The 18,992-nt window shown below is 44.3% G+C and overlaps 1 protein-coding gene across 1 annotated transcript in view; it reads right to left on the bottom strand.

The window, feature by feature from the left end:
• The window catches only part of slc4a11 (solute carrier family 4 member 11), a 133,719-nt gene that overhangs the window by 29,756 nt on the left and 84,971 nt on the right, over positions 1-18,992 (bottom strand). Inside the window, 2 exon segments of the mRNA XM_033035592.1 lie at positions 609-734; positions 2,829-2,913. Of these exon segments, the coding sequence (XP_032891483.1) occupies positions 609-734; positions 2,829-2,913 (211 nt within the window).

Below are 18,992 nucleotides of genomic sequence, written 5' to 3'. Positions count from 1 at the left end.
TATCTAACTCTCTTTTGAATACATCCAGTGAATCGGCCTCCACTGCATACTGTGGCAGAGAATTGCACAAATTCACAACTCTCCGTGTGAAAAGGTTTTTCCTCATCTCAGTTCTAAATGGCCTGCCCCTTATTCTTAATACAATAATACAATACAATACAATACAATACAATACCATTTATTTGTCATTTGAACCTCACATGAGGTTCAAACGAAATTTGGTTTCTGCAGCCATACAAGAAAAGAACCAAGACACACAACAACACAATTTACACAAACATCCATCACAGTGAATCTCCTCCTCACTGTGAACACAATACTCCAGGTGAGGTCTCACCAGGGCCCTGTACAACTGGAGAAGGACCTCTGTGCTCCTCTGCTCGATTCCTCTCGATATGAAGACCAACGTGTCATTAGCTTTCTTCACGGCCTGCTGTACCTGCATGCTTACTTTCAGTGAAAGGTTTGTTGTACTTCCCCTTTTCCTAACCTGACACCATTCAGATAGCAATCTGCCTTCCTCTTCTTGCTACCAAAGTAAATAATGTAACCTCAAGCTCTAACTTTAACTCTAAGCACAATTAGCGGCGGTGGAACTAAGAACTTACCGATCGACCCTCTCGTGTGCTCATCATTCAACGAACCAAAAGCTATTGTTGGCAGTAGGCAAATGCAGTAGAGGAACAAGATGGTGGTGATGTACTTCCTGATGGACTTGTTACTTCCTAATATACCTGCAGTTAATCCAGAGGGCAAAGTTCAAGGCAGATCACATCCGCACAACAACAACAACATTAAAAAAAAGACTCAGAACAAGATAGACACCAAAAACTGGTGTAACTCAGCGGGACAGGCAGCATCTCTGGAGAGAAGGAATGGGTGACGTTTCTTCAGACTGAAGAAGGGTCTTGACCCAAAACGCCACCCATTCCTTCTCTCCATAGATGCTGCCTGTCCCGCTGAGTTACTCCAGCTTTTTACGTCTATCTTCGGTTCAAAAGCGTGCATCTGTAGTTCCTTCCTACACAAGACTCAGAACAAGGCAGTTTAGATTTCAATCAAAACTCCAATTGAACAGTCGGATATTGCGAGCTGAAACCAGCAGCAGTGGAATCAGAAATATTTCACACCGTGACTAAATGCTCACATTTCACCAACTCAATTATATTTCAAAGCCTAACATGGGCAGATCCTACAGAATGAACGGTAGGGCTATGGGAAGTGTTGTCGAGCAGAGGAATCTCCTCTGCCTGGATGTGGCCCGTATTCCTCCATTTCCTGCATCCCCATGTGCCCATCTAAAAGCCGCTTAAATGCAAAACGGTAGAATTTATACTAGCATAGGAGACGGCTTTTTGACCCATTATTCCTAGGTCAGATTTTGAGTTCCTCAATCTGCTTTATTATGAATAACATTTTTGTTGTGTCTTGTTATTTTCTCAGGGTCCTATGTGATTATGTCGATTTTTACAAGGCCCCACCTTCTCATCTTATTGCTCATCATCATTGCTAGTTGGGATGTGGTAGAGATTTTTGTTTCTTGCCTTATTCATTGTTAAAAGCATGCGAGGAAACGCATTAGGTTTTCCTGCCTTTTTTATACAGCAGCCGTAAAAAGGCCTTATTAAAGTAGAACTATTTTCTTTTTTCTCGAGTGCCTTCTAGTGTGTAAATTTGCCAAGCAACTCCCTGGCACGATGGGTCAGTCGCTGTATTGTGTCCTGGCGTTTGCTAATGTTTGGGCAAAGAAATATGTGGCTTTGGAAAACAACTTGGTCGGTCCAGAATTGAATATAAAACTGAATTTTGCTTCTGGCAACGTCGTTCTAGCTGTTTGAGCCATTTGTTGGGCAGAAGCCCGGAATCTGGGCTGAACCTTTTAATGGAGGGGTGAGGGGATGCTGCATTTTTAAGTTCTAGGACAAGAATTAGGCCATTCGGCCCATCAAGTCTACTCCGTCATTCAATCATGACTGATCTATCTCTCCCTCCTAACCCCATTCTGCCTTCTCCTCATAACCTCTGACACACATACTCATCAAGAATCCGTCAATCTCCAGCTTAAAAATATCCATTGACGTGGCCTCCACAGCCGTCTGTGGCAGTGATTTCCACAGATTCACCACCCTCTGACTAAAGAAATTCCTCCTTCTAAAGATGTACCTGCCTAAATGTTTCTTAAACACTGTGATAGTCCCTGCCTCAACTACCTCCTCCGCCAGCTCGTACCATACACCTACAAGCCTTTGTGTAAAAATAAGTAGTCATATCGTGAGTCAAAAGGCCAGTTTCTATGCTCCTCTCTGTTGTGTTCTCTGTTCTAACTGTGGAAAAGGGGCCGTAAAATAACCACATGTCACCAGCAAAGCAAAGATTCCATCACACTCCAAAGGCGTACAGGTTTGTAGGTTAATTGGCTTCAGTAAAATTGTCCCTAGTGTATAGGATAGGGCTAGTGTACGTGACTGGTCGGCACGCACTCAGTGGGCCGAAGGGCCTGTTTCTGCGCCGTATCCCTAATCGAAATGAAATTAAACTGCTCGAATACTGCCTGGATTAGTGGGTATTAGCTATCAGGAGAGTTTGGACAGATTGGATTGTTTTCTCTGGCCCGTCGGAAGCTGAGTGGAGTCCTGATCAGAGGATTAGATGGAGTAGATAACCAGAACCTTTTTTTCCCGCACCAACCCTCACCCACACCCCTCACCTCCCCTTCCGGCAGAAATAAGTGAGGATTCCTTGTAACATTTCTATTTTTTACAGAGAAGCAGCGATTGCCACAGTCACAATGCTCGCCGGTCTATAACAAGAAGGCTCCATTTACTCACCATCAGTATAATCCGAGAGATAGAGAGGCAACCTGCGCCTTAGGTCACTCATCATCCCCCTACCGAAACGGAGGATGTTACGAGCCTGCTCAGAAAAAAGAAAACTTGTGTTTAGTTTAATTGTCTAGTTTAGAGATACAGCACAGAAACAAGCCCTTCGGCCCAAAGAGTCCACACCAACAAGCGATCCCTGTGCACTAACATAATCCTATACACACTAGTGGCAATTTACAGTTTTTCCCAAAGCCAATTAACCTACAAAATCCTGTAGTCTTTGGAGTGTGGGAGGAAAATGGAGCTTCTGGGAGAAAACCCATGCAGGTCATGGAGAGAACGTATAAGCTCCGTACAGACAGCACCCTTATGCCCCTGTCCCACTTAGGAAACCTGAACGGAAACATCTGGAGACGTTGCGCCCCATCCAAGGTTTCCGTGCGGTTCCCGGAGGTTTTTGTCAGTCTCCCTACCTGCTTCCACTACCTGTTAGCTCCGGCAAACACCTGCATCCATCCTCCTTGGGTAGGGCGAAACGTCTCCAGATGTTTCCGTTCAGGTTTCCTAAGTGGGACGGGCATAAGTCGGGTTGGAACCTGAGCCTCTGGAGCTGTAAGGCAGCAACTGCACCACCGTGCCGCCCCTTGTTATTATAACAGCTAACTAACAGGAAAGTAGACTATTATCTAAATGGTGGTCGACTAGGAAAAGGGGAGATGCAGCGAGACCTGGGTGTCATGGTACACCAGTCATTGAAAGTAGGCATGCAGGTGCAGCAGGCAGTGAAGAAAGCGAATGGTATGTTAGCATTCATAGCAAAAGGATTTGAGTATAGGAGCAGGGAGGTTCTACTGCAGTTGTACAGGGTCTTGGTGAGACCACACCTGGAGTATTGCGTACAGTTTTGGTCTCCAAATCTGAGGAAGGACATTATTGCCATAGAGGGAGTGCAGAGAAGGTTCACCAGACTGATTCCTGGGATGTCAGGACTGTCTTATGAAGAAAGACTGGATAGACTTGGTTTATACTCTCTAGAATTTAGGAGATTGAGAGGGGATCTTTTAAATTAAATTAAATTTCTTTATTTATATAGCACATTTTTAGTCAACTTGCATTGACCCCAAAGTGCTTCACATAATTACATCCACACACACAGGCAAAGGTGGGTGAAGTGTCTTGCCCAAGGACACACACAGGCAAAGGTGGGTGAAGTGTCTTGCCCAAGGACACAACGACAGTATGCACTCCAAGCGGGATTCGAACCAGCTACCTTCCAGTTGCCAGCCGAACACTTAGCCCATTGTGCCATCTGTCGTCCGAGATATCTTATAGATATCTTATAGAAACTTATAAAATTCTTAAGGGGTTGGACAGGCTAGATGCAGGAAGATTGCTCCCGATGTTGGGGGAGTCCAGGACAAGGGGTCACAGCTTAAGGATAAGGGGGAAATCCTTTAAAACCGAGATGAGAAGAACTTTTTTCACACAGAGAGTGGTGAATCTGTGGAATTCTCTGCCACAGAGGGTAGTCGAGGCCAGTTCATTGGCTATATTTAAGAGGGAGTTAGATGTGGCCCTTGTGGCTAAGGGGATCAGAGGGTATGGAGAGAAGGCAGGTACGGGATACTGAGTTGGATGATCAGCCATGATCATATTGAATGGCGGTGCAGGCTCGAAGGGCCAAATGGCCTACTCCTGCACCTAATTTCTATGTTTCTATGTTTCTAACAAATCCATGAGCCGGATGTCATCTCTTCCAGATTTCTACTCCTGCTTGTACTCCTCATCTCAGACTGAAATCCCATTTGGGAAACAAGCAACTGCAGATACTGGTTTAGGAAAAATAAACACATAGTACTGGAGCAACTCAGCAGGTCAGGCAGCATCTCTGGAGAACATGGATATGTGACGTTTCAGGTGGGGGCCCTTCTTTAGACTGATTAGAGCCAAAAGGGTCATATGGCATGGAAACAGGCCCTTCGGCCCAACTTGCCCATTCCGACCAACATGCCCCATCTACACTATTCCCGCCTGCCTACGTTTGGCCCATATCCCTCTACACCTATGCTATCCATGTACCTGTCTAAATGTTTTTTAAACGTTGTGATAGTACCTTTAGTGACAGCTATCTGCAGAGCCAAAAGAGATGGGGGAGATATTGAACAATTTATTTTCTTCGGTATTCACCAAGGAGAAGGATATTGAATTATGTGAGGTAAGGGAAACAAGTAAAGTAGCTATGGAAACTATGAGATTCAAAGAAGAGGAAGTACTGACACTTTTGAGAAATATAAAAGTGGATAAGTCTCCAGGTCCGGACAGGATATTCCCTAGGACATTGAGGGAAGTTAGTGTAGAAATACCAGGGGCTATGACAGAAATATTTCAAATGTCATTAGAAACGGGAATAGTGCCGGAGGATTGGCGTACTGTGCATGTTGTTCCATTGTTTAAAAAGGGGTCTAAGAGTAAACCTAGCAATTATAGACCTGTTAGCTTGACGTCAGTGGTGGGCAAATTAATGGAAAGGATACTTAGAGATAATATATATAAGCATCTGGATAAACAGGGTCTGATTAGGAACAGTCAACATGGATTTGTGCCTGGAAGGTCATGTTTGACTAATCTTCTTGAATTTTTTGAAGAGGTTACTCGGGAAATTGATGAGGGTAAAGCAGTGGATGTTGTATATATGGACTTCAGTAAGGCCTTTGACAAGGTTCCTCATGGAAGGTTGGTTAAGAAGGTTCAATGGTTGGGTATTAATGGTGGAGTAGCAAGATGGATTCAACAGTGGCTGAATGGGAGATGCCAGAGAGTAATGGTGGATGGTTGTTTGTCAGGTTGGAGGCCAATGACTAGTGGGGTCCCACAGGGATCTGTGTTGGGTCCACTGTTGCTTGTCATGTACATCAATGATCTGGATGATGGTGTGGTAAATTGGATTAGTAAGTATGCAGATGATACTAAGATAGGTGGGGTTGTGGATAATGAAGTAGATTTTTAAAGTCTACAGAGAGATTTATGCCAGTTGGAAGAGTGGACTGAAAGATGGCAGATGGAGTTTAATGCTGATAAGTGTGAGGTGCTACATCTTGGCAGGACAAATCAAAATAGGACGTACATGGTAAATGGTAGGGAATTGAAGAATGCAGGTGAACAGAGGGATCTGGGAATAACTGTGCACAGTTCCCTGAAAGTGGAATCTCATGTAGATAGGGTGCTAAAGAAAGCTTTTGGTGTGCTGGCCTTTATAAATCAGAGCATTGAGTATAGAAGTTGGGATGTAATGTTAAAATTGTACAAGGCATTGGTGAGGCCAATTCTGGAGTATGGGGTACAATTTTGGTTGCCTAATTATAGGAAGGATGTCAACAAAATAGAGAGAGTACAGAGGAGATTTACTAGAATGTTGCCTGCGTTTCAGCAACTAAGTTACAGAGAAAGGTTGAACAAGTTAGGGCTTTATTCTTTGGAGCGCAGAAGGTTAAGGGGGGACTTGATAGAGGTCTTTAAAATGATGAGAGGGATAGACAGAGTTGACGTGGATAAGCTTTTCCCACTGAGAGTAGGGAAGATTCAAACAAGGGGACATGACTTGAGAATTAAGGGACAGAAGTTTAAGGGTAACATGAGGGGGAACTTCTTTACTCAGAGAGTGGTGGCTGTGTGGAATGAGCTTCCAGTGAAGGTGGTGGAGGCAGGTTCGTTTTTATCATTTAAAAATAAATTGGATAGTTATATGGACGGGAAAGGAATGGAGGGTTATGGTCTGAGCGCAGGTATATGGGACTAGGGGAGAATACGTGTTCGGCACGGACTTGAAGGGTCGAGATGGCCTGTTTCCGTGCTGTAATTGTTATATGGTTATATGTTATGTTACCTGCCTCAACTACCTCCTCTGGCAGCTCATTCCATATACCCAACACTTGGTTAGTTTAGTTTAGAGATACAACGCAGAAACCACCAAGTCCACTCCGACCAGTGACATTAAAACTATCCTACACACACTAGGGGCAATTTACATTCATACCAAGCCAATTTACCTACTTACCTGTACGTCTTTGGAGTAAGTAGGAGGAAACTGAAGATCTCGGAGAGAACGTACAAACTCCATACATACAAGACAGCACCCATAGTCACGATCGAACCCAGGTCTGTAGCACTGCAAGCGCTGGAAGGCAGCAACTCTACCGCTGCACCACCGTGCCACCCTAAATGTTGTGTATAAAAGTTGCCCCTCAGATTCCAATTAAATCTTTCCTCTCAAAGGAGATGACAAGGAATTTATTTAGTCAGAGGGTGGTGAATCTATGGAATTCATTGCCACAGATGGCTGTGAATGCCAAGTCGATGGATATTTTTAAGGCAGAGATTGATATATTCTTGATTAGTACAGGTGTCAGGGGTTATGGGGAGAAGGCAGGAGAATGGGGTTGAGAGGGAAAGATAGATCAGACATGTTTGAATGGCGGAGTAGACATGATGGGCCAAATAGCCTAATTCTGCTCCTATAACTTAAGATAGACTCAAAAATCTGAAATAACTCAGCAGTTCAGATAGCATTTCTGGAGAAAAGGAACAGGTCACTTTTCGGGTCGAGATCCTTCTTCAGAACGAGAGTTTGAGAAAGGAAAATGAGAGATACAAATGGTGATGTAGAGAGATATAGAACAAATAAATGAAAGATATAGAAAAAAGTAACAATGATAAAGGAAACATACCATTGTTATCTGTGGGCTGGGTGAAAACAAGTTACAGACCAGTTAGTCTAACGTCGGTAGTGGGGAAACTGCTAGAGTCAGTTATTAAAGATGGGATAGCAGCACATTTGGAAAGTGGTGAAATCATTGGACAAAGTCAGCATGGATTTATGAAAGGTAAATCATGTCTGACGAATCTTATAGAATTTTTCGAGGATGTAACTAGTAGAGTGGATAAGGGAGAACCAGTGGATGTGTTATATCTGGACTTCCAGAAGGCTTTCGACAAGGTCCCACATAAGAGATTAGTATACAAACTTAAAGCACACGGTATTGGGGGTTCAGTATTGATGTGGATAGAGAACTGGCTGGCAAACAGGAAGCAAAAAGTAGGAGTAAACGGGTCCTTTTCACAATGGCAGGTAGTGACTAGTGGGGCACCGCAAGGCTCAGTGCTGGGACCCCAACTATTTACAATATATATTAATGATTTGGACGAGGGAATTGAATGCAACATCTCCAAGTTTGCGGATGACACGAAGCTGGGGGGCAGTGTTAGCTATGAGGAGGATGCTAAGAGGCTGCAAGGTGACTTGGATAGGCTGGGTGAGTGGGCAAATGCATGGCAGATGCAGTATAATGTGGATAAATGTGAGGTTATCCACTTTGGTGGCAAAAACAGGAAAGTAGACTATTATCTGAATGGTGGCCGATTAGGAAAAGGGGAGATGCAACGAGACCTGGGTGTTATGGTACACCAGTCATTGAAAGTAGTCATGCAGGTGCAGCAGGCAGTGAAGAAAGCGAATGGTATGTTAGCATTCATAGCAAAAGGATTTGAGTATAGGAGCAGGGAGGTTCTACTGCAGTTGTACAGGGTCTTGGTGAGACCACACCTGGAGTATTGCGTACAGTTTTGGTCTCCTAATCTGAGGAAAGACATTCTTGCCATAGAGGGAGTACAGAGAAGGTTCACCAGACTGATTCCTGGGATGTCAGGACTTTCATATGAAGAAAGACTGGATAGACTTGGTTTATACTCTCTAGAATTTAGGAGATTGAGAGGGGTTCTTATAGAAACTTACAAAATTCTTAAGGGGTTGGACAGGCTAGATGCAGGAAGATTGTTCCCGATGTTGGGGAAGTCCAGGACAAGGGGTCACAGCTTAAGGATAAGGGGGAAATCCTTTAAAACCGAGATGAGAAAAACTTTTTTCACACAGAGAGTGGTGAATCTCTGGAACTCTCTGCCACAGAGGGTAGTTGAGGCCAGTTCATTGGCTATATTTAAGAGGGAGTTAGATGTGGCCCTTGTGGCTAAGGGGATCAGAGGGTATGGAGAGAAGGCATGTACGGGATACTGAGTTGGATGATCAGCCATGATCATATTGAATGGCGGTGCAGGCTCGAAGCGCTGAATGGCCAACTCCTGCACCTATTTTATATGTTTCTATGTTTCTACAATGAGACTCAACAAGACAACTTCGAAGCCAGTAGGACTTGGGTGGGGGAGAGGCAGAGAGAGGGGATGCAAGGGTTATTGAAGTTGGAGAAGTCAATGTTCATACCGCTGGGGTGTAAGCTGCCCAAGCGAAATACAAGATGCCTCCAATTTGTGTGTGGCCTCACTCTGACAATGGAGGAGGCCCAGGACAGAAAGGTCAGTGTGGGAATGGGAAGGGGAATTAAAGTGTTTGGCAACCAGGAGATCAGGTCGGTCCAGGTGGACTGAGCGAAGGTGTTCAGCGAAATGATCGCTTAGTCTACGTTTGGTCAGCGTGGACTCGGTGGGCTGAAGGGCCTGTTTCCACGCTCTGTCTCTAAACTAAAATAAACTAAGCTGTCAGATCATAAGTAATAGCAGAATTAGGCCATTCAGCCCATCAAGTCTACTCGCCATTCAATCACGGCTGATCTACAGTATTTCTCCTTCCTTACCCCATTCTCCTGCCTTCTCCCCATAACCTCTGACACCCGTACTAACGAAGAATCTATCTATCTCTGCCTTGAAAATTTGCACTGACTTGGCCTCCGCAGCCTTCTGTGGCAAAGAATTCCACAGATTAACCCCCCCGACTAAATAAATTTCTCATCATCTCTTTCCAAAAAGACGTCCTTTAATTCTGAAGTTTAAAATCGTCATAAATTCCCGAGCGGTTTTAATAAATTCATTCTTCAAAGGTAGCCTGCATCGGATTCCTGTTCACCAACACTAATCTCAAACGAGATGATTAAAATGGTGACACCTGCCACCTTCTATAGTCAAGGAGGAATAATTCATTTAGACTGTCTACTCCACTGCCAGAGGCGGTTTTCTTTCTAAGTATTTATTTTGATCTTTTGTTTTGAATTATATCATGGAATTTGTTCTATCATAGCAGAACATAAATCACTGCTGTATAATTACCAATAAAAGTTTAGTTTAGTTTAGAGACACAGTGCGGAAATCGGCCCTTCGGCCCACTGAGTCCGCACCACCTAGCGATCCCCGCACATTAATACTATCCTACACACGGTGGGGACAATTTTTTTTACATTCACACCAAGCCAATTGACCTACAAACCTGTACGTCTTTAGAGTGTGGGAGGAAACTGAAGATCTCGGAGAAAACCCACGCAGGTCACGGGGAGAACGTACAAACTTCGTACAGACAGCACCCGTAGTCAGGATTGATCACGGGTCTCTGGCATTGTAAGGTTGTAGCTCTACCTTTGCTCCACCATGCCGCCCCAAATACGTTCTCAGCCTTGATCCAACCCTTTATATCTGATTCCCAGATGCATTTAAAGGTTTCTGCTTCTGTTTTAGTTTAGTTTATTATTGTCCCGTGTACAGAGGTACAGTGAAAAGCTTTTTGTCTAGTGCTAGCCAGTCAGCTAAAAGATTATACTTGATTACAATCAAGAAATTTGCTGAGAGCTTTCAAGCATCTGTGCTTTCTGAGGCAGAAGGACTGACCTGGGAAGGACGTCGTTGATTATGTTGGCTGCTTTTCTGAACCAGCCTGAATGGAGATAGAGTCAATGGGGGAGGAGACTGGTCTGTGTGATGGACTGGGACACATCCATAGCTTACTGCAATTTCTTGCAGTCTTGGGCAGAGCTATTGCCAAACCAAGTGGTGATGCAACTCGACAGTATGCTTCTCAGATTAGTTTAGTTTATTGTCACGTGTACCGAGGTACAGTGAAAGGCTTTTGTTGCGTGCTAACCAGTCAGCAGAGAGACTATACTTGATTGCAATCGAGCCGTCCACATTGTACAGATACAGGATAACGGGAATACCGTTTAATTCAAAATAAAGTCCAGTGAAGTCTGATTAAAGATAGTCCGAGGGTCTCCAATGAGGTAGATGGGAGGTCAGAACCGATCTCTAGTTGGTGATAGGATGATTCAGTTGCCTGATAACAGCAGAAGAAACTGTCCCTTAATCTGGAGCTGTTCGTTTTCATACTTCTGTACCTCTTGCCTGATGGGAGATAAGATCTTGACTGGGGATGAGACTCGTCCTTGATGATGTTGGTGGCTTTGCTTGTATGCATCTGTGCACGTTTAATACGTTCATGTTCATAAGTGATAGGAGCAGAATTAGGCCATTCGGCCCATCAAGTCTACTCCACGTTTCAATCATGGCTGATCTATCTTTCCCTCGCAACCCCATTTTTTCCTGCCTTCTCCACATAACCCCTGACACCTGTACCAATCAAGAATCTATTTATCGAAGATATGAGATTCGTTCTAGCAGGAAAATCAGAACAATTCTTAAAGATATGGTCTCCTTTCATCGATTTATTACAAGTATAATATGGTGCAACATAACTCTGGTAATTAACCGGTTCAGAACGAGGTGTGGGGTGTGGAAAGACATGAAGTAGGTTTATCCCTTTTCTCTTCTTTTCCGTTCTGTTCTCTCTCTTCCTTTTTTTTCCACTTCTTTTCTCGCCTTTTTTTTACCTTTATATATTTCATTTTTTTGCTCTTCCATTCCGGGCTTCTCTTTTTTTCTACACCTCTACGGGTTATTTCTCTCTTTCTATCCATCCATAATTTACCTATTGTTAACTTTTGGAGCCTACACTTTCTTCTTTTTGTGTATCTATTCGTTTTATATTGTTAAATTTAAAACAAGAAGTTGTACACAAAATGTATTAGGTTATATTCCATGGTTTATACGATTGTACATTGCTTCTAATTTTTTTTTAAATTAAAAAAAGAAACTATTTATCTCTGCTGTAAAAATATCCACTGACTTGGCCTCCACAGCCTTCTGTAGCAATTAACTCCACAGATTCACCACCCTCTGAGTGAAGAAATTCCTCCTCATCTCCTTCCTAAAGGAACATCCTTTAGTTCTAAGACTATGACCTTGTTTGTAAGAGACATTGGAATCATGTTAAATTTCATTCTTGATTTCTTGATTAGTACGGGTTAGTATGGGGAGAAGGCAGGAGAATGGGGTTAGGAGGGAGAGATAGATCAGCCACGATTGAATTGTGGAGTAGACGTGATGGGCCAAATGGCCTAATTCTGCTCCTATTCCTCATGATCATATTCTCCTAAGTAGAGTCAATGGTGAGCCTTCTTGGCTGTCACTTCAGATAATGGGGCTCATTGCACCACGATCTGTAACCATGTCTGGCCAGTTCTTTTTGATCAGGTGCTGACGGGCTGTGGAAACCCGTATCCATTTGCCCTGTTCCTTGCCCACGTTATAGTTTGAGACCATGTATGCAGTAGGAGCTATTTGATGCCACTGTTCTCCCAGATGCCAATGACCTTCAAACAAACTATCTGTAAACATAGAAACAAAGAAATTAGGTGCAGGAGTAGGCCATTCGGCCCTTCGAGCCTGAACCGCCATTCAATATGATCATGGCTGATCATCCAACTCAGTATCCCGTACCTGCCTTCTCTCCATACCCTCTGATCCCCTTAGCCACAAGGGCCACATCTAACTCCCTCTTAAATATAGCCAATGAACTGGCCTCGACTACCCTCTGTGGCAGAGAGTTCCAGAGATTCACCACTCTCTGTGTGAAAAAAGTTCTTCTCATCTCGGTTTTAAAGGATTTCCCCCTTATCCTTAAGCTGTGACCCCTTGTCCTGGACTTCCCCAACATCAGGAGCAATCTTCCTGCATCTAGCCTGTCCAACCCCTTAAGAATTTTGTAAGTTTCTATAAGATCCCCTCTCAATCTCCTAAATTCTAGAGAGTATAAACCAAGTCTATCCAGTCTTTCTTCATAAGACAGTCCTGACATCCCAGGAATCAGTCTGGTGAACCTTCATAACCATCCCGTCACAACTAGAGAGCGAGGATTGAAACAAAATGCTGGAGTAACTCAGCGGGATTGGCAGCATCTCTGGAGCGAAGGAATGGGTGACGTTTTGGGTCAAGACCCTTCACTCCAGAGATGCTGCCTGTCCCACTGAGTTACTCCAGCATTGTGTGCCAACCTTCGGTTTAAACCAGCATCTGTAGTTCCTTCCTACACAACTAGAGCGGTCCTGACCTCCCATCCACCTCATTGGAAACCCTCGGACTATCTTTAATTGGGCTCTACTGGAGTTTATCTTGCACTAAACATTATTCCCTTCATTTTGTTTCTGTAAACGGCTTGATTTTCATCAAGTATAGTCTTTTGGCTGACTGGATAACACGCAACAAAAAAAGGTTTTCACTGCAACTCGGCTCATATGACAATAATAAACTAAAGGGCCTACCCCACTATAAGAGCTAATTCAAGAGTTCTTCCGAATTTCCCCTGATTCAAACTCGAAGATTTACGGTAATAGCCGCTCGTAGGTACTCGGGGCTCTCGTGGACATTTTTCAACATGTTGAAAAATCTTCACGAGTCTTCCCGAGCTTACTACGTTTCCCGAGTACCCGCCGTTAGTGTTACGAGCCTCTGAGAGATGTCCCGAGCTCCGACGTACCCGCTCCATACATTCTACGTGCTTACCATGCGTTTGATTATTTTTTTTAACTCACGAAAGCTCTTGAATTAGCTCGCACAGTGGGACAGCCCCTTAAGTCTGTAGAAGGGTCTCGAACCAAAATGTCACCTATTCCTTTTCTCCAGAGATGCATGGGAGGTGGTCTTGGGGAGGAGGATGCTCCTCAAACTGCGGAGCATCCTAAACAATACAGCTCACCCTGTCCATGACACACTGGTCAACCTGAGGAGCACCTTCAGCACCAGACTGGTTCCACCAAGATACAGCACAGAACGCCACAGGAGATCCTTCTTCCCTGTGGATATCAAACTGTACAACTCCTCCCCCTTCTGTTGTAGGGTAGACTCCCTTCCCCTCCCCCTTCCCCAATCTTTGCACATCTCCAATCCTTTCCACGAGTCACTTTAATTTCATGTTTCATGTGTCTTGTGTTTTATGACTATTGGCAGATCAATTTCCATCCTGGCATAAATAAAGTTATATCGTATTGTATCGTAAGCTGCCTGACCCGCTGAGTTACTCCAGCTTTATAAATCTATCTTCTGTTTAAACCAGCATCTGCAGTTCCTTCGTACACTAACTAGTTTTAAACTCCCTTATCCTGGGTAAAACACTGCAACCACTCGCTGTATGTACATCCCTCATGACTTTATAAACCTCTATAAGGTCACTCGGGCCTTGTACGCTCCAGGGAAACCAGTCCTAGTCTTTCACTCGGTACGACGTGACAATAATTAGAACCTAAAATAACCATGGAGTGTTCCAAAGAGCTGTACTCCTTAGAAAGTGAACTCTGAAATGTTGCTGCTGCAATGTTCAAAGCATGACGGACAATTTATGCACGGCAAGTTCTTTCAACAATTACTTGGCTCTCTGGTAGATGCAACACCCATGCTCTTCCAAGATCCAGTTCCATCCAAGCGGGCAAGAAACTGCAGCAAATTGTGGACACAGGCAGACCATCACACAAACCAACCTCCCATCTCAACCCTAAACGTCACCTTTTCCTTCTCTTCAGAGAAGCAGCCTGTTCCGTTGAGTTACTCCAGCATGTTGTGTCTATCTTGTTCTGAGTATTTTTTTTTAATGTTATTGTTGTGCAGAAATTATCTGCCTTGAACTTAAACCAGCATCTGCAGTTCCCTCCAACATATATAGAGGGTTTAGACTCTGTTGAGAGCCTCAACCAAAAGACAATACAGCTCCCCCTCAGTTTCATCTTGGGGAGTGGGGAACTCAAGAAGGGAGTGCAAAACCTACACACAAGCTTCACACCTAAATCTTAAAATGGACAAAACGCAAGGTCCCACATAAGAGATTAGTATACAAACTTAAAGCACACGGTATTGGGGGTTCAGTATTGATGTGGATAGAGAACTGGCTGGCAAACAGGAAGCAAAGAGTAGGAGTAAACGGGTCCTTTTCAGAATGGCAGGCAGTGACTAGTGGGGTACCGCAAGGCTCAGTGCGGGGGCCCCAGTTATTTACAATATATATTAATGATTTGGACGAGGGAATTGAATGCAACATCTCCAAGTTTGCGGATGACACGAAGCTGGGGGGCAGTTTTAGCTGTGAGGAGGATGTTAGGAGGCTGCAAGGTGACTTGGATAGGCTGGATGAGTGGGCAAATGCATGGCAGATGCAGTATAATGTGGATAAATGTGAGGTTATCCACTTTGGTGGCAAAAACAGGAAAGTAGACTATTATCTAAATGGTGGCCGATTAGGAAAAGGGGAGATGCAACGAGACCTGGGTGTCATGGTACACCAGTCATTGAAAGTAGGCATACAGGTGCAGCAGGCAGTGAAGAAAGCAAATGGTATGTTAGCATTCATAGCAAAAGGATTTGAGTATAGGAGCAGGGAGGTTCTACTGCAGTTGTACAGGGTCTTGGTGAGACCACACTTGGAGTATTGCGTACAGTTTTGGTCTCCAAATCTAAGGAAGGACATTATAGCCATAGAGGGAGTGCAGAGAAGGTTCACCAGACTGATTCCTGGGATGTCAGGACTTTTATATGAAGAAAGACTGGATAGACTCGGCCTGTACTCGCTAGAATTTAGAAGATTGAGGGGGGATCTTATAGAAACTTACAAAATTCTTAAGTGGTTGGACAGGCTAGATGCAGGAAGATTGTTCCCGATGTTGGGGAAGTCCAGGATAAGGGGTCACAGTTTAAGGATAATGGGGAAATCATTTAGGACCGACATGAGAAAAACATTTTTCACACAGAGAGTGGTGAATCTCTGGAACTCTCTGCCACAGAAGGTAGTTGAGGCCAGTTCATTGGCTATATTTAAGAGGGAGTTAGATGTGACCCTTGTGGCTAAAGGGATCAGGGGGTATGGAGAGAAGGCAGGTACAGGATACTGAGTTGGATGATCAGCCATGATCATATTGAATGGCGGTGCAGGCTCGAAGGGCCGAATGGCCTACTCCTGCACCTATTTTCTATATTTCTATGTTTCTATTCCATTCATCCTGTACCTGCACACTGTGAATGGCTCAATTGTAATCATGTGTAGTCTTTCTGCTGACTGGTTAGCACGCATCGGTACACGTGACAATAAACTAAACCAAACAATGAACACTTCTACGGAAGGTTTAGACACAAAATGCTGCAGTAACTCATCGGGACAGGCAGCATCACTGGAGAGAAGGAATGGGTGACGTTTTGGGTGGAGACCCTTCTTCAGAATCGACCCAACCCGAAACGTCACCCATTCCTTCTCTCCAGAGAAGCGGCCTGTCCCGTTGAGTTACTCCAGCATTTTGTGTCTATCTTCGGTGTAAATCAGCAACTGCCGTTTCCTTCAACAAATATAGAGGGTTTAGACTCTGTTGAGAGCCTGAACTCCCTCAGTTTCATCTTGGGGAGCGGGGAACTCAAGAAGGGAGTGCAAAACCTACACAGAAGCTTCACACCCAAATCTTAAAATGGACAAAACGCAAGGTTAAAAATGAACACAACTTCTTGGAGAGCAGCACGGAGCACTGTTCAGTCTTTGGGCCAAAAAAAGGAAGCAATGTGGTTATAGACAAGGACTATGCGGCCATATCCTGTACCAATCCCCACCAGCATCCCAACGAAGCTGGCATGGAACTAGGCACATGGCACCTGCTACCGATTAACACCGGCTTACGGCCACGGGTTTTCCAAGCTGTTGGGGAACCCAATTTATTTTATGTTCTGTATGTCCCCTTTTGTCTGACTCGCACAACGCACTCCAGTTAGAAAATAAACTATGGAGCGCTCTGTTCCACTGAACAAACATCGCTCTTTGTATTGCACTTGGCTCTCCTTGCAACATTTGTACAGCACCTTTCGCCAAAGCAATCACTTCAAGATGCACTCGCACAATGTCTGAATGCTTTGCCAGGGTTTGTTTTCTTCTCCTCTTTAATGTCAATAAGGATGCAATCATCTTCAGAAACACATCTGCGCCCCAGCACAGGGAAACGGGCGGATGGTGCAGAAAGCGGAGGGAGCATTTAGTTTTAGAGATACAGAGCCGAAACAGGCCCTTCGGCCCACCGAGTCCGCGCCGACCAGCGATCGCCGCACATTAACACTGCCCCACACACAGTAGGGACAATTTCGCATGTACACCGAGCCAATTGACCTACAAACCTGTGCCACTTTGGAGTGTGGGAGGAAACCGAAGATCTCGGAGAAAAACTCACGCAGGTCACGGGGGGAACGTACAAACTCCATACAGACGAGCACCCATCATTAGGATCGAACCTGGGTCTCTGGCGTTGTAAGGCAGTAGCTCTACCGTTGCACCAACAAGTATTTCTTTCTTTAATTTATCTTCTCATTTCACAAAGTTGCTGCTGCTCTACATGGATTGAAGACTCCAAGTTGGGATCCTGAGAGAGATACAGTGCAGAAACAGAGGATTGGGCCCATCCAGTATATTTATTAGGTAGAGATTGATAGATTCTTGATTACATAGAAAATAGGTACAGATGTAGTCCATTTAGCCCTTCGAGCCCATTCAATGTGATCATGGCTGAACATCCCCAATCAGTACCCCGTTCCTGCTTTCTCCCTGTATTGCTTGATTCCTATTCTAAGAGATTCTAAGAGCTATCTCTCTCTTGTATACATTAGTAAATGTGTCAGGGGTTATGGGGAGAAGGCAGGAGAATGGGGTTGAGAGGGAAAGATTGGACAGCCATGGTCGAATGGCGGAGTAGACGATGGGCCGAATGGCGTAATTCTGCTACTAGAATTTATGAACTTAAGCCAGGATAAAGTTACAACTATCAGGCATTGAACAAGAGGGTGCCATTCAGCCCTTTTACTGAGGCTAGCTCATCTGAAACTTTCCAAGGTGAAGAGCAGAGAACAATTTGTTATAGTCTATTATTCGCACGTATACCGAGGTACAGTGAAAAGCTTTTCTGTTGCATGCCATCCTGTCAGCAAAAAGACAACACATGATTACAATCAAACCATCCACAGATACAAGATAAGTGGTGTAACATTTAGTGCAAGATAAAGTCCAGCAAGTCCAATTAAAGATAGTCCATGGGTCTCCAATGAGGTAGATTGGAGCTCAGGGCTGCTCTCTAGATGTTGGTAGGATGGTTCAGTTGCCTGATAACAGCTGGGAAGAAACTGTCCCTGAATCTGGAGGTGTGCGTTTTCACATTTCTACACCATTGGGAGAGGAGAGAAGAGGGAGTGGCCAGGGTGCGCCTCATCCTAGATTATTCTGGTGTCCTTGCTTGGGTTCATCTGTACATATTTGTAAGAGTCATTGAGGAAGTAGAGTCAATGATGTGTTTTCTTGGCTGTGACTTCAGATAATGGGGCTCATTCCTCCACAGATCTGTAACCATGTCTGGCCAGTTTTGAAATTTCTGTACCTCTTAAAGTCATAGAATGATACTCATAGAATGCAATGTAGGTCTAGTGGCTAGTGGAGTCAAGGGATATGGGGAGACGGCATGCACGGGTTATTGATAGGGGATGATCAGCCATGATCACAATGAATAGCGGTGCTGGCTCGAAGGGCCGAATGGCCTCCTCCTGCACCTATTTTCTATGTTTCTATGATACAGTGTGGAAACTTGCCCTTCGGCCCAACTCGCCCACACCGGCCAACATGTCCCAGCTACACTAGTCCCACCTGCCTGCATTTGGTCCATATCCCTCCAAAATTGTCCTATCCATGTACCTGTCTAACTGTTTCTTAAACGTTGGGATAGTCCCAGCCTCATCTACCTCCTCTGGCAGCTTGTTCCATGCATCCACCACCCTTTGTGTGAATATGTTACACCTCAGATTTCAATTAAATATTTTCCCCTTCACATTGAACCTATGTCCTCTAGTCCTCGATTCCCCTGGGCAAGAGATTCTGTGCATCGACCCGATCTATTCCTCTCATGATTTTGTACACCTCTATAAGATCACCCCTGATGCTGCTTGACCTGCTGAGCATTACCAACATTAATGGTTTTATTGTATTGAATATTCTATTCATGTGAATGT

The sequence above is a fragment of the Amblyraja radiata genome, chromosome 1 (genome assembly GCF_010909765.2).
Source record: "Amblyraja radiata isolate CabotCenter1 chromosome 1, sAmbRad1.1.pri, whole genome shotgun sequence".
NCBI classification, from domain to species: domain Eukaryota; kingdom Metazoa; phylum Chordata; class Chondrichthyes; order Rajiformes; family Rajidae; genus Amblyraja; species Amblyraja radiata.
Note: the sequence above shows the minus strand (reverse complement) of the source record. Positions and strands in the feature narration are given on the sequence as shown.